This window comes from Lontra canadensis, unplaced genomic scaffold (genome assembly GCF_010015895.1).
Source record: "Lontra canadensis isolate GAN:19392208 unplaced genomic scaffold, GSC_riverotter_1.0 scaffold4, whole genome shotgun sequence".
Taxonomy (NCBI): Eukaryota; Metazoa; Chordata; class Mammalia; order Carnivora; family Mustelidae; genus Lontra; species Lontra canadensis.
In genome coordinates this window covers 14,979,533-14,994,375 of record NW_022630998.1, presented here as the reverse complement: position 1 = coordinate 14,994,375, position 14,843 = coordinate 14,979,533, and the positions used below count along the sequence as shown (strand labels likewise).

The 14,843-nt window shown below is 40.6% G+C and overlaps 1 protein-coding gene across 1 annotated transcript in view; it reads right to left on the bottom strand.

Moving 5' to 3' along the window:
- Nucleotides 1-7,579, bottom strand: part of ST8SIA4 (ST8 alpha-N-acetyl-neuraminide alpha-2,8-sialyltransferase 4) — a 95,185-nt gene extending 87,606 nt beyond the window's left edge. Inside the window, 4 exon segments of the mRNA XM_032845796.1 lie at nt 376-507; nt 6,969-7,159; nt 7,161-7,247; nt 7,249-7,579. Coding sequence (XP_032701687.1) covers nt 376-507; nt 6,969-7,159; nt 7,161-7,247; nt 7,249-7,368 — 530 coding nt within the window. The 5' untranslated portion in view covers nt 7,369-7,579.
- Between the last annotated feature and the right edge of the window lie 7,264 nt (nt 7,580-14,843).

The following is a 14,843-nucleotide window of genomic DNA, read 5'->3' as shown; positions in this document are numbered from 1 at the left end:
CAGTGCGAAAAGACACAGATAGGTATGAAGACTTAATAAAGAAGTTAAAGATAATTCTCAGAATATATGTCCATCCGGAGGAATAGAATAAAAAAAGTCTATTAAATGTTAGTATTCTGTTGAATATTTTATTCTATTAGAATAAAGACAGTATATTCAAAACTCACATATTCTTCCTTAAATTTCTGACTGCATAATGATTTCAGTTTTATGGTTTCATATCCTTCATTGATCAACATTAAGTAGAGCTGGTTCACTCTTTTATTAAAGTATTCATACCTAAACTATAAATCAAGCATTCAATATAAGTTTGCCAAGCCCAGTGTATTTGAGAACATGATGTGAAATTTATTATGGCTTATTAAAGAAACTCACCTTATTTCCAGGACCAAAGAGGAATTGATTTTCCAACCTTCTACAGAGTGCTGGAAGATTGAAGAGCCAGCCTTTCGAATGATTTTATCAGAACTATTGACAAGGGATCGACTCAAACACAGTTCACCATCTCTGAAACAAAACAAAAATGCCAGCTCTGTGAAAGTAAGAATATTTTATCTAAGTAGCATAACACATAATTTGATTTGGATTATTGGTGACAACTTTTTCTACATGGTTAGAAGAGGTATGAGATTGAAGAAAGGTATTATGAGAATTAAGAGACTACGACTTTATCAGGACATCTTTACACTTATTCTCTTTGAAATAAAAACAATTTTCACATAAAGAAAAGCCTTTGTGGTGTTTAAAGAAAAAAAAAATTGTCTTCAAACTCTATCCTCCCTCCCTGTTGTGCTTAGACAATAGAGACAGGAAGTTTGGCCACTTCTCTTGCATCTGTATAATTGTGACTCCCAAGACTGCAATTTTATTTTTACAACTAAAAGAGATTTTGTTTATTTTGTTTTGGAGTAAGAAGACTTTGGAGTATCAGGTGATCTGGGCATGCTGGTGATTCCACCACTTGCTAACCTATATGTCCTTGGATAATATTCTCTTTCTAGGCCACAGTGGCCTTGCTTTATCTTGAAAATTGCAATAACATTATCTACCATGCAATGACTTTGTGAGAATTCAGCAGGAGTCTGTATGGGAAAGTAATTTATAAAGCACTATAGAAGTGCTAATTCCCACAATTACACTGAGTCTGAAATCATCTCAACAATGAAGACACTTTCCTGATAGTTGGTGGTGGGGAAACAGAGACTGTAATGAGGAGAAAGAAAACTCATTCAGTAGTCATTTTTAATGGTATTTTCTATTACATCAGATACACAAAATCAACTGTGCCATCCTTTTCAATCAATGTTGTCAGGCAAGCATATAGGTGGCATGGTGGTGCTGGTCATGTTGATGACAGTCACAGAAAACCTATATAGCATTTGTATCATCAGGACGGTTATAGCGAAACCAGTTTATTGTTCAATAGACTATTTTCTTAGTAATTATAGCCATAAACCCAGACTCACAGAAACAAAATGCTACCTGTTTATGGTACAGCCCTTCTAGTATCTGTATTTATTTCTTTACATGTTACCTCTTTTTTAAAATCTCAAAAATAGAGTTAAAAAGTAATATGACTATTTGCTCAGTCACAAAATCTAAAACTGTGTTTATTATGTAGGCAATCCTCTCCTACTATCAATGGAAACATTGCCTGTGTAACAGCTGTTAGATGAATTCTGTAATTAGAGGCTTATAGTTTGGTATTTTGGTTTGCATTCTTTTTTAAACATGTAGTTCCAATGTGAAGCACTCAAAGCATCACATGCAACTACTCCTTGTGAAATTTAGAACTCTATAAAAATCAGTATTTTAAACTATCCTACTGATGAAAAGGATACATTTGCATTCCTATGCATGGTCAATAATAATCATCTTATAGAGGTCATTTAAGATGCTAGGAAGCATAGGGTGCAATTTACTACTCAGTGGCCCAGAAGTCAATTTTTATATTATGTGTTTAATGATAATAACTAGATATGAATGAGAACATGAATATATACAGAAGCTAACCTTCACACTTTTGGAGATGCCTTCAAGAATATGGGTATGAACTCTCACCATTTCTAAGGGCAGAGATTTTTTTCCTATCTTTATCTTGTTGGCTGGATTGTTAATACCATCTTTTTCTAACCACAGAGTGTCATAATTATACCAATTATTTTTTACTCCAATAAACTTCTCATAGAAGTAAAAATATACATGGGCTGGCATTTTTAAATATAGACATAAATAGACATACAGCTAACAGTGCATTTTGCATGGTAAAATAATTGCTGCGATATACTCAGTTATATGGAGGCTTTTCAGAACCTCCAAGACTTAAAAAACAAAAAAGAGTGCTTTAAAAGTTTAAATCAGTTTTATATTAATGAAATACTACCATATTACTCTGCTCTTTGAACCATTTTCATTGAACTGATGACAAACCAAAATTCAGTTTCATTTCTGGAAAGAACTTTAAACAAAAATAGCTACCACTAATGCCACTTCTTGAAGTAGATGGAATTCCTATGTAAGAAGGCTAGGCTTAGTGCATTCGGAGTCTCTGGAGCAAATTTCTTTGTATAAAGTTAAGTGGGTCTCAAGGGATGTTTCCATTTGTGACCTTGGTAGTGCTCTGACTTAGAAAGGGTTTCCTTCAATGCAAGGCATGAAGGATGTTGCCACCCCCTACTAGTTTTTCATTCCAGATCAAACACAATTACTAAACAGCTGCACTGAAAACATTTCTTGCACAAGGCTATACACAGGAAGATCCAACATATACTTCTAAGCAGAAAATCACAAAACACATCAGGGAAATAAGGCAGCATAAAGCAATACATCTTATAAAGTATTCCTGCTTATGTTGAGCTAAGAAAACCTACTTACAATGATAGTAGTGACAGAAATTAATCATTAGTTATGTTACTAGTTTTTACAAATATTTTTCTCTTTGAAATATGAGTTGCCAGGCAATACTACAAATTATTCTATTAATTCTGGAGTACGTAACAAATATAATTATTTTTGTTTCTTGAGATTAGGTCCCAAAAGCCCTGCATTCAACTCCACTAAAAACTCTTCGTAACTTGGCTCTGGAATGAATGTGTTCCCCATGGACTAGGTTAAATTTCCTCCTTATTATAAAATTATGAAAGTCATTCAAAAGAAGACTAAGCCTGAGTACCAATGGCAGGCAATTTGGTGTTTTCATTCCCTAAGTGTCAAACAACTAAAAATAAAGATGAGATAACCTCCTGCCTACAGTTTTTAGTAGAATTCCAAATGAAGCATACAAAGTGAAGATCCTGGGTTTCCTGATTTGTAAGCGTGTGCTCTACTATAGCGTCAACTGGAACTAACTTTGCTGACAATGGCAGTATTCTAACTATGAATGCTTATATCTACTGTCAGTATTATAAGTTTCAGAATTAATATGGACAATTATTCAGTGAGAAAAAGAACAGTTAAATTAAAAAGGAAATTTCGAGATGATAAGAAAATTAGTCTCATTTGTGATCAAAGAGGAGCACAGTGTGTGTCAAGATTTAAAGACTTGCAATTAAAACAAATAGTTGTGTGATATTAAAGTTTATGCCACACTCTCAAATACATTATCTCATTAAATGAGTACACCCACATGTTTTTATTTGTAGGACCCTTAAGTTAACACCATTATACACAAAGAGTGCACAAAGTCAGTGAACTCATGGGCCAATGGTGAGGCAAGTGTCATTTTTCCCATTATGAAAAAAAAAAAAATATATATATATATATATGTCAAGAGTAAACTACTTTATAGCCCCATGCCTTTTGAGTTAAAACTTTATTAACTAGTAATCATACCAGGCAATAAATAGGGTTGCATGAAAGGATACATTTCCAATAATTACTTGACCCATTCTCAATTCCTTAGAAAAACCATGCTTTTAGGGCTCTTGGGTAGCTCAGTCACTTAAGTGTTTGCCTTTGGTTCAGGTCATGATCCCAGAATTTTGGGATCGAGTCCCACATCAGGCTCCACGCTCAGCGGGGAGTCTGCTTGTACCTCTGCCTCTGCTGCTCCCCCTGTTTGTTCTCTCTCTCTCTCTCTCTCTCTCTCTCGCTCTCTGTTAAATAAATAAATAAATAAAATCTCTTAAAAATGCTTTTTAGTATTTCTCTGCAGGTATGAGAATGTGGATGGTACGCAGGAAAGTTGTTCCTCTGCGTGGAATGACTGTTCAATATTGTATATAAGAACAACGCTGCACTGACTCTAGATGGGACCTCCAGTTAAGGTGGGGGGATGAGGAATAAAGAAACTGCCTATTGGAAATGGTAGCAGGACAACTAAATATGAGGGGTATTTTGTTTTGTTTGTTTGTTTGTTTGTTTTGGCGGAGTGGGGGGAGAGGGTTCTAAGGTATAGGGACTGAACCTACTGCCCACTCTCAAATCATGCAGTGCCTCCCAAAGGTCAGAGGCTGCCTGTTACCTGACTTCTGAATATTAGACCAGGGCTCTGGGGCCCAATCTGCACTTACTCATCTCAGAACGAGCCCCTCTAAACGGCCTGGGGGAGATAGACATAGAGTCAAAGAGATCACTGGGTCGTTGGATGAGTCAACTCCTCCACTGGAAGCACTATTTGGAAGTTGAAACGAAATCACGAAGCGAACGTTTCCTCTGGAGGGAAAACGGAAAGAGCGCTCAAGGGGACTAGCTGGGTCCGCAGTCTCCGAGCAGCGCCAAGTCCGCCGAGGGAGGGCAGAGGCGGGCGCGGGGCAGCCGCGGCCGGGGAGCTGCAGGGCGCCAGGAGCGCGGCGCCCGCGGGCGGCTTTCGGCCCTTTCCCCGCACCACCGTAATTGCGGGCTTTAATTAAGGAGGAGGAGCCCGGCTGCCGACTGAGACGTAGAAGTGATTTTTTTTTTTTTTTTTTTTTTTAAGCGCGAACCTGACTTCCGAAATAGACTCTAACCTGTCCCCGCACTCGATCTCCCACCCTAGCGGCCCGCTCTCGCGGAGGAGCGGAGATAGCGATGCGTTCGTACCTCGCTTCCTGTTTGATTAACTCACGCGCCCGCTTCCTTCTTTCTCTGAGGAGCAGGGGAGCAACCGCAGCGCAGCCCCGAGAGGGGGCGAGCGGAACCCAGCCGGGCTAGCCCGACCGCGGCGCGCGTGCCTGCGCCGCCGGCTTCCTCGTCGGCGCCCACCGGCCCGCGGCGTCCAGGGAAGGGCCGCAGGACGAATGTTGCCCTGGAAACGTGGAGCGTCCCAGGTCGGTTGTTCCCCTGGGAGGGACCCGGGGTGCGCGCCCCCTTCCTGGCGGCGGTTTAGGGAGGCCCGGAGAGGGCTCCTGGACTGCATGGGGCGCCTCCTGTCGTTCACTGATCCGCCCACTCCTGCTCCTCAGCTAGCAGAGGGCCCGAACCCTCGGAGTTCTGGCGAGGCTTGGCGGCTTTGTCTGCGCTCACGCTCGCGTTGCGTTCGGAGCCCACCAGCCCGGAAGGGAACAAAGAGCCGCGACCCCCCACGCCCAACCTCCGCCTCTCCCCCACGTGCCGCTTTATCACCTTCCCCGAGACCCCTTTTGTCTGCCTGGGAAGCACAGGTCTGCCGTGGATGCCCACGCCCCCGCCCAAAGTCCTGCTTTGCTGACAATTGAGCTCGGCTGCGTTTTCAAGCCACCCACTCCATGTGTAAACGACCTCATACAGTTAGGCTTTTTTTTTTTTTTTCCTTTTCCAGAATAGACCATTTGTAGATTTGTCAATGCATAACGACCATCCAGCTCATTCTTTATTAGCGTTTTCATCCCCTTCCAGTCCCTTTCGACTGTACTTCTGCTATCTTAGTTTTCTATAAAACAGCAAATCCTTTAAGTATAAGCCTCCGTCTTGCTCACTTAAATACTCATTACTTAGGGAGCAGCAGGAATATTAAATAGAGTGCATGAAGTTTGTGTGTGTGTGCACGCGTGTACGTTTTAGCAGTCCTTACATGCACATGCACACGCGCGCACACACACACACTGGCAAGGGCTCTATCTTCGTTTTGATAAATGTCAGGGAACATAAAAACCAGGCTGGCATCTGCCGGCGTGGAGTTTCCGATAGCGGACGCCTCCGGATAAGGGAGGATTTCCGAAACAGGACTTTGAACAGAGTTGACAACCAGGTTCACATCCTCAGAGAAACGCTTCCAAGCTATGTAAGCAACACAAAGTTGCAGCCACCTCCTGGGTAAACTTCAAAGCAACAGAGGCCAGGGGAAGGGAGGAAGGAAGTGCGATTATTTAGAGAACTTACTGGGTGGGGGAAGCTTCTGAACTCATTTAGACAAACTGTAGAAATAGCAGAAATGTAGTCTGTGTGAAGCTACAGTACCCGGTTTCTAAAACTGTAACCATGACGCCCATGCGTTTTACCCACAGAAGAGCAAATAGGGAAGAATCCTTGCTTGTATTGGAGTTTCTAATTCAAATGATACACAGATCTACCCAACGCCAAAGAAGAGGAAAGAAACAGAGGAGACACATTTCTGCTTTCTGGGCTTTAACTTCAGCCTTTCAGGAAGCTGGCTCTCTCTACTCTCTCCTTAGAGTGATAGGGCAGAGAAAGAAGGAAGGGCAACCACATGGGCAATGAAGACATCTCTCCTGAGTTCTGCCCAGGGCTTAAAAGGACAAGGGCACACGTTCTTTGTTGACACTTCTGCAGTGACTTCTCCTTGGGCGTGCGAACCCCAGCGCCAGCACAACTGTCACTACCACCACACAGGGCAAGTTGAACTCACACTGGGAACGTGCCCTGGAGAAGCCCACACACCTCGACCAACAGCCTTTGTTATTTAATTCATGAGACTAAACACACAAAAGCTCATCCCAACACACAGACTATCCCAACCCTCACTCTACCGACTATATTCCCATTTCATTTATGGCTTGACTTTTTTGTTTTGTTTTGTTTTGTTATATCCTGAAATGAAGCTTTGCATTTACCCGATGAGTTGCGTCTCCTGGTGCTCCTCAGTTCTTGCTATTTCTTTTGTCTTATAAAAGATCAGGAGCAGACTTATCGTGCAGATCGTCCACCTCTTCCTAATGGAGCGCATCTTGGGTGCCCGGGAAAGTCCTGGTTGCCCCAGCTCCCTCACCTTCTCTTCATAGAAAGGCTCCGTTTTGGGGAGATACAGTCGCGGGGGGAAATCTGTAAAATTCGAGGAGAACGTGGAACCGGGATCTCAGGAACAGGTCGCAAGGGTCCTCTGCGTCCGAGCTCCCGCTGGTCCTTGAGCGCTGCCCAGCGCTCTCCCTCCGGGTTCCCGCCAGCCCTGCCCCGGTCGCTCCGCGCCGCCTCCCTGGGGCTCAGGTTTCTTCTCAGATGAGACACCTTGTACATTGGAGGTGGCGGCCGCTTCTGCAGCTGGGTTCGGGGGCGTCACTGGCCCTTCCCTTTTCCTAGCAGGGAAATGATGAGCAAAACCAGCCAATCACCAGACTGAGGGGGCGGAGGCTGCGGTTGCCTCGCGTTGCTGTCGGCTGCTTGGAGAGTAACGACGCCGGCGCTGACTGCACAGTGCCGGGAGAGGAAGCTTACAAGCTCGCAGTCGTGTACACAGACACACACACACACACTCGCGCGCACGCACGCACCAGCACTCGCACACCCAGGGGAGAACGCAGCGCGCCAGAAGGAATTCAGGTCGCCTTCCGGGGAAACCAGAGCATCAGCTCTCCGGACGAGCGCGGAGATGGTCTGTCCTTAGCGTGGCGAGGACACCTCAGCTGGGGACAGATTAGAGACGCAGCTTGCTGGAGAGATGCTTCGTTTTCGTTTCCGTATACAGTGGAGGTGGGGGGTGTGTGCAGAAGGGGTAGCTTCTTCCTGGCGCCTTTGCTGAACGTACACACTCGGACTTACACACGTGAACGCGCATACACACGCCCTCCCAAGTAGACTGAATCCGGGTAGGGAGAGGGAAGGAGGAGGACGTTTTGTATTCAGTGCACAGCTCAATCTGGAAGGTACAAATGCACACATGAACCAATTAGCCGATCACCCACTCGGGGGTGGTGGATGACCACCCCGATTCAGGACCTAGTAGGAAACAAGTGATGACAGAGGTGTCAGGCGCTTTGTGGATATTTGTGTGACTCTTTTTCATTGCCATTTGGAAACTCCTCACGCAGGAGTCAAGGAAACTCCAATCCTCCTTAAACTTCACTGCGGAGAAACAGAATTCTGAGAAAAAGCAGCCACCAAGGACATCCTTTTTAAATACAAGTACATCCAGACGCGGGAGAAAGAAAGGGAGGGAAAAGAGGTAGGAAGATAAGAAAGGAAAGAAGGAAGGGCAAGTTCTTCCTCAAAAGTCTCAGTGATGTGCATTTAACTTCGGGTTTTCACCAGTCTCCTCACCTCCTGCTGTTTTTCTTACTCCTGTTGTATTGTGTGGCAGGAGTACTTTCAAGTCCTGGTTAACCCTCCGCTGAGTACTTCTTTACTGTTCTGTGGTCTTGCCCTCACTGAGAGAGAAGCTTGCTACTCTGGTTGCACCTATGCCTTGGTTTGGCTGGTGGTAATCAGTGGTGGGGAGGCACCCCTGGTGTGAAATCTTGTCTGGAAGCCAGGAATTTCCCCCATCTACCAAGTTCCCCCCCCCCCTTCTCCCCTCTCTACCCCTTTCCCATATTTCCAGCAGCTTCTCTCAATTGAATTACTTGTTCCTTCAGGTTGTGCAGAGGCTCCAGCTGCCATCTACTCTTGGGCCCTGGGGGTTTATGCTTCCCCAAGCTGGGAAATGATGAGGCCCACCACCACTCCTTAGGCAAGAAGGGGAGTTCTGATTTACTAGCCCCCTGAGGGCTTAAGATAACAACTAGAACAGCCAGCACCTTTGCTTAAAATCCTGAGGTCCCTGCTAATGTTTGCCTTTCCTTGTCTAGGGTTTAAGAAGTTAAGAACCTCTCAGTTCTCAAGCTATATCTTCGCAGCCCAGTGAATTGGGGGGTTGGTTCTAAAATGCTCAAAGGAGCAAGTAATTATGAGCCTTTATTGACACTACAAGTGGCCCGCCGGGAGCTTTTGGAGTTTATTGATGTCTGGGCAAATCCCGCTAGCATCTCTATCACACTGACTTCTCAACTAGCAGAAACTGCAAGAATAAAACAGCTTCTTATTTAAGTTAAAAGGGAATTGGGGCAGGGAGAGGGTGGGCAATGCATGGTTAGGATTCTTTAGGTTAATTAATTAAATTCTTTAGGTTAACATTTGATTTTTAAACAGTAAACAAGATACTTTGGATTCTAAATAAAATACTTGCTGGTAGGGATGGAGTAATAGGCATCACTTAATTAAATTCATACAACATATTTTGAGCAGATAATATGGTCCAGGCAATATGTGAGGGCTTAAGAACACAGAGATGAATAAAATACTGCATCTAACTAGGGATGGTGGTGGGGAAGACAGATTGTAAAAGAATTAATTTGCAATGTGGCACCATGAACTAACACCAGCATTTTAAGTATGTGTCTCCTGTCTGGGTACACTACAGGGTAGAAGCAGATGGAATGTTTAAGTTGTTGGGAGCAAGGAAAGTGATATTCCTGGGAGAAAGCACACATCAACTGGGGTATGCAAACCTAAGGAGTAAACCGGGCAAAGGAATCAGAGGAAAGATTATGTGCACTCTAGAGAGGAAGAGAATGTTGATGCTTTGGGAAACTTTGAAGTAGTTCAGTACTGTTAAAACACAAAGTGGGAAAAGAGAAGAGTAGGACATAAATTTTTAGTGGGATCATAATATTCTATAGCTTTGTAATGTCAAATTGTCTTCTCTAATGGGGAAGTTGCAACAAGAAAATCTTCAAGAGGAAAGTGGGTTTAATTCATGTGTTTAATTCATGTATTTACTTTAATTCATGTATTAACTTCAAGTTAAATTAGGGGGAACTCTTCCTCTGGACCAAGCAGACCAAAACAAACCCACCTATAGCAAAACCAAAGCACACCAATAACTAGTTACGTGTATACATAAGAAATTTAAACACTGATAAAAGAGAAGAAAAATGAACTCTCCAGCTGTAGAATGCTGCTATTTCTGTCTTCATTAAGCATAACACCTTGAACACTTCTGAATGACTGATAATGGTTTAGTGAGACTCAAGAGATTCCCCTTTCCCATAGTTGAGCAATTTTGAGTTTAGAGAGTAATATAGTGTCATTTGTTTAATATGATTAGATTCATGAAATATGCATCCATAACAATTTGCCAGGTTAAAAAAGAAAAAACAAAAACAAAAACGTATAGGCCAACACTTAGACCAAACAAAGGATAGTCTGATTCTTCTCAATATGCAACTAGGTTGAAGAACCATAAACCTAGGGACACCTGGGTGGCTCAGTTGTTAAGCCTCTGCCTTCAGCTCAGGTCATGATCCCAGGGTCCTGAGATCCAGCCCCACATAGAGCTCCCTGCTAGACGGAAAGTGTGCTTCTCCCTCTCCCACTCCCCCTGCTTGTGTTCCCTCTCCCTCTGTGTCTCTCTCTGTCAAATAAATAAATAAAAATCTTAAAAAAAAAAAGAACCATAAACCTAAATATTGAGTAAGAAGTTTATCAATGTAAGTGTCTTTTGGACTCAGCTCCTTCCATTAAAATGCCTCCTTTTGTTGATCCTAAGAAATTAAAGTTGTTTCTAAATTTCCATTCTGTCTTTGGGCTATAAGTTCTTCAATAAAGAGAACACATTTTTCTTTATTCAGCACAATTATGCAATTACACAACACCTGATGAATAAATAATGCAAGTAATGGCAGCTGGTTTTAAAATGTTACTGTATCCTTTAACTTCATGTAAATCATGTTTTGATTGCCGGCTGTGCCGTCTACTTTAGCTGGAAAGAAATGGGTGGACACTTGCAGTGTCATAGTTATAATGGCCCATGACATTTTTTTAATCAGTCATTTTTTAGAATAGTTTAGGTTTATAACAATATTGAGCAAGAAGTATAAAGACTTTCCTTATACCCTCTTTTCCAAACATGCACAGCCTCCCCCACTATCAACATTCCACGCTAGAGTTGTATATTTGTTAAAATCAATGAAACTACATTGACATATCATTGTCATTCACAGTTCGTAGTCTACATTAGGCTTCAAGCTTGGTACTATATATTCTATGAGCTTTGACAGATGTATAATGACCTATGTCCACCATTATGGTGTCATACGGTTTCCCTGCCCTAAAAATTCTCTGTGTCCTGGCTATTCATGACTGCCTCCCCTAATACCCCCAGCCCCAGCCAATCGCTGATCTTTATTGTCTCCATAGCTTTGCCTTTTCCAGAAGTCATATAGTTGGAATTACACAGGATGTAGCTCTTTCATATTGGCTTCTTTTACTTAGCAATATGCTTTAAAGTTTCCTCCATATTTTTTCACAGCTTAAAAGCTTTTTTTTTTTTTTTTTAACACCAAGTAAAATTCCATTGTCTGGATATATCACACTTTATTTGAGTACCTGCTGAAGGACATCTTGGTTGCTTCCAAGTTTGAGCAGTTATGAGTAGCTCTGCTATAAACATCCATGTGCGGTTTGGGTATATACCAAGGAGCATAGTTGCTGGTAAGCTAGATGGTAAGACAGTTGTTAGCTTTATAAGGAACTTGTTTTTACAGCTAAATTGTCTTCCAACTGGCTGTACTGTTTTCCAACCTACCAGCAATGAATGAGAATTTGTATTGCTCCACATCTTCATCAGCATTTGGTGTTTTAAGTGTTTTGGATTTGGAGCATTCTAATAGGTGTGTAGTGGTATCTCATTGTAGTTTTAATTTGTGTTTTCCTGATGACATGAGATGTGGAACATCTTTTCATATGCTTATTTGCCATCTGTATATCTTCTTTGGCGAGAGGTCTGTTCAGATCTTTTGTCCTTTTTAAAATTGGATTGTTGTTCTTACTGCTGAATTTAAGAGTTCTTTGTGTATTTTAGATAATTTATCACATATTTCTTTTTGCAAATATTTTCTTCTACTTCATGGCTTGTCTTCTCATTGACAGTGTCTTTCATAAAGCAGAAATTTTAAATTTTGATTAAGTTTATTTAAGTTTGATTGGTTTATCAATTAGTTCCTGCATTGATCATTCTTTTAATGTATCTATAAAGTCATTGTCAAATTCAAGGTCATCTAGATTTTTTTCATGTGTTATCTTCTGGGACTTTTATAGTTTCTCATTTTATAGTTATGTCTATTATTTTTTGAGTTAATTTTTGAGAGGAGTGTCGGGTATAGCTCCAATTTCTCTTCTTTCTTTCTTTCTTTCTTTTTTTTTGTATTTTTGGCATGTGAATGTCTATCTGTTTCAGCACGATTTGCTGAAAGACTATCTTTTCTGCATTGTTGTTTCCTTTGCTCCTTTGTCAAAGATCAGTTGAATATACTTGTGCCTATTTCTGAGCACTTATCTCTTCCGTTGATCTATTTGTCTGTTCTTTCACCAATATCACATGTTCTTGATTATTGTACCTTTATAGTAAGTCTTGAAGGCTCATAATGTCAGTCCTCTATTGGTGTCCTGCAATTGTGTTGACTCATGTGAGTCTTTTGTTTCACAATATAAATTTTAGAATTACTTTGGCAATATCCTCAAAATAACTTGCTCGGATTTTGATTGGAATTGCATTAAATCTAGAGAGCAAGTTAAAAAGAATTGGCATGTTGACAGTATTGAGTCTTCTATACGTGAACATGGATTAACTCTTATTTAGTTCTCCTTTGGTTCATTTCTTTTTTTCATTCTTTGATTCAGAATTTGGCATATTTCTGCACATATCTAGTTATATTTATACCTATTTCATTTTTTTTTTTTTTTATAATTTTATTTTTTATAAACATATATATATATATATATTTTTTTTTCCCCCAGGGGTACAGGTCTGTGAATCTCCACGTTTACAAACTTCACAGCACTCACCATAGCACATACCCTACCCAATGTCCATAACCCCCCCCAACCCCCCTCTGCCCAGCAACCCTCAGTTTGTTTTGTGAGATTAAGAGTCACTTATGGTTTGTCATATGATCTCCCTGATATGAGGGAGAGGAGATGCAACATGGGGGGTTAATGTGGTAGGAGAAGAGTAAATGAAACAAGTTGGGATTGGGAGGGAGACAAACCATACCTATTTCATTTTTCCGAATGCAAATATAAATGTGTTTTGTTTTGTTTTGTTTTTCATTTCAAATTCCAATTGTTCCTTGCTAGTAATGCTTATGACATTTTAATAATGGGAATGTTGGCTCCTTAGTCAATAATCTCCAGAGAAACAGAACCAAGTCTGTCTCCCCAGAAAGAAAGAGATTATTTTAAGGAATTGATCATGTGATTGTAGGCATTGATAATTCCCAGAACTGTGGAGGAGGCTGGTAGGCTTGAGACCTGAGAAGAAGGAAGAATTGATGCTGTAGCTTAAGTCTGAAAACATCTGGAGGCAGTCATCCCTCTTGCTTGGGGAAACTCAGTCTGTTTTTTTTCTTAAGGCCTTCAATTTATTGAATGGGGACCATCCATACTATGGAGGATAATCTGCTTTACTCACACTAATTTAAATATTGCTAAAACAACAACAACAAAAATACCTTCATGGTAACATCAAGTTCTAAAATGGTCTTTGACCAAATATGTGGGTACCATGGCCTAATAGAGTTGCTATATAAAATCATCACAGAGGGGCTAGGTGAAGTTCTTGTTAATGACTTTAAAATATAGCGAGAATTATCCATGCAAAGCCTTTTACTTGTGAATCAATGACCAAGAAAAGCAAGGAGCATATTAATGAGAAAATTCAGCTTTTCACCACTAGACAGCTCAATCTCTTTTATTTTTTTCTGGACAAAATATCTAGTTTAAAAAATTATTCTAAATTAATTTATTTTACCTAAGTAAATAGCCATAAAAGTTTCACAAATGTTTTTCTGTATATATATATATATGTATATATTCATTCTCTTTCTGTTACTTATGTTTTGTTTTCATCCTTAATAACCAAATATAATAAGTTTACAACAGAAGAATGACCTTGACTTTAAGTGCAAGATAAAATGATGAATCTAGTGTAATTTCTGGAACAGGATAAATCCCATCATTACTATTCTCAGTTCTTCCCCTTTATGTAACCCATGGTACTTATATTATCCTTTGCATTTAATACTTGATCTCTATTTAATCATGAATATCCATAGAAGAGACAATTCTTAACTACTGTTAATCAAATATTCTTTAATTTGTATCATTTGAAATGTTCTGTGAGACATCTTTTAACTATGGCTAGTCAAATATACCGCAATTGGGAATGGGTGCTTCATGTGCTCATAGTCCACATTTTAGTTGTTTATAGATTCTTAACTCTTTAGTTCTATAATCCTAGCTCTTGCTGTTTTATTTTGTATTGCACAGATCCCTGAAATGTTAAAATAAACAGGTACACTATCCTATACATGTTTTGGGAAATCTTCATTGATCTACATTATTATCTAGAAATACTTTTTCTGTGTTCTCTTCTTGCTGTGTTTACTGGGCTCATTGGTGATGGGAGGAACAGAATAGAAGGAAGAGAGTAACTTGGGCTAAAAACTACCCAAACAGCTTTCCTACTTAGTACTGATCACTTACTTGATAGTTTTCTATGTTGCTATCTAGAGAGTTTATTATTTGGTCTTGTAATTTCTTTAATCTTTGTGAACTTTCTAAATGTCTCCCTTATATCTGAATTAGATGCAATTTCTTTCTCCTCTCTTACTATCTTTCTTTTCTTCTCTTGCCCAGTGCAATCACCCACTTAATTTCCTCTTTAATGTAACCCACCT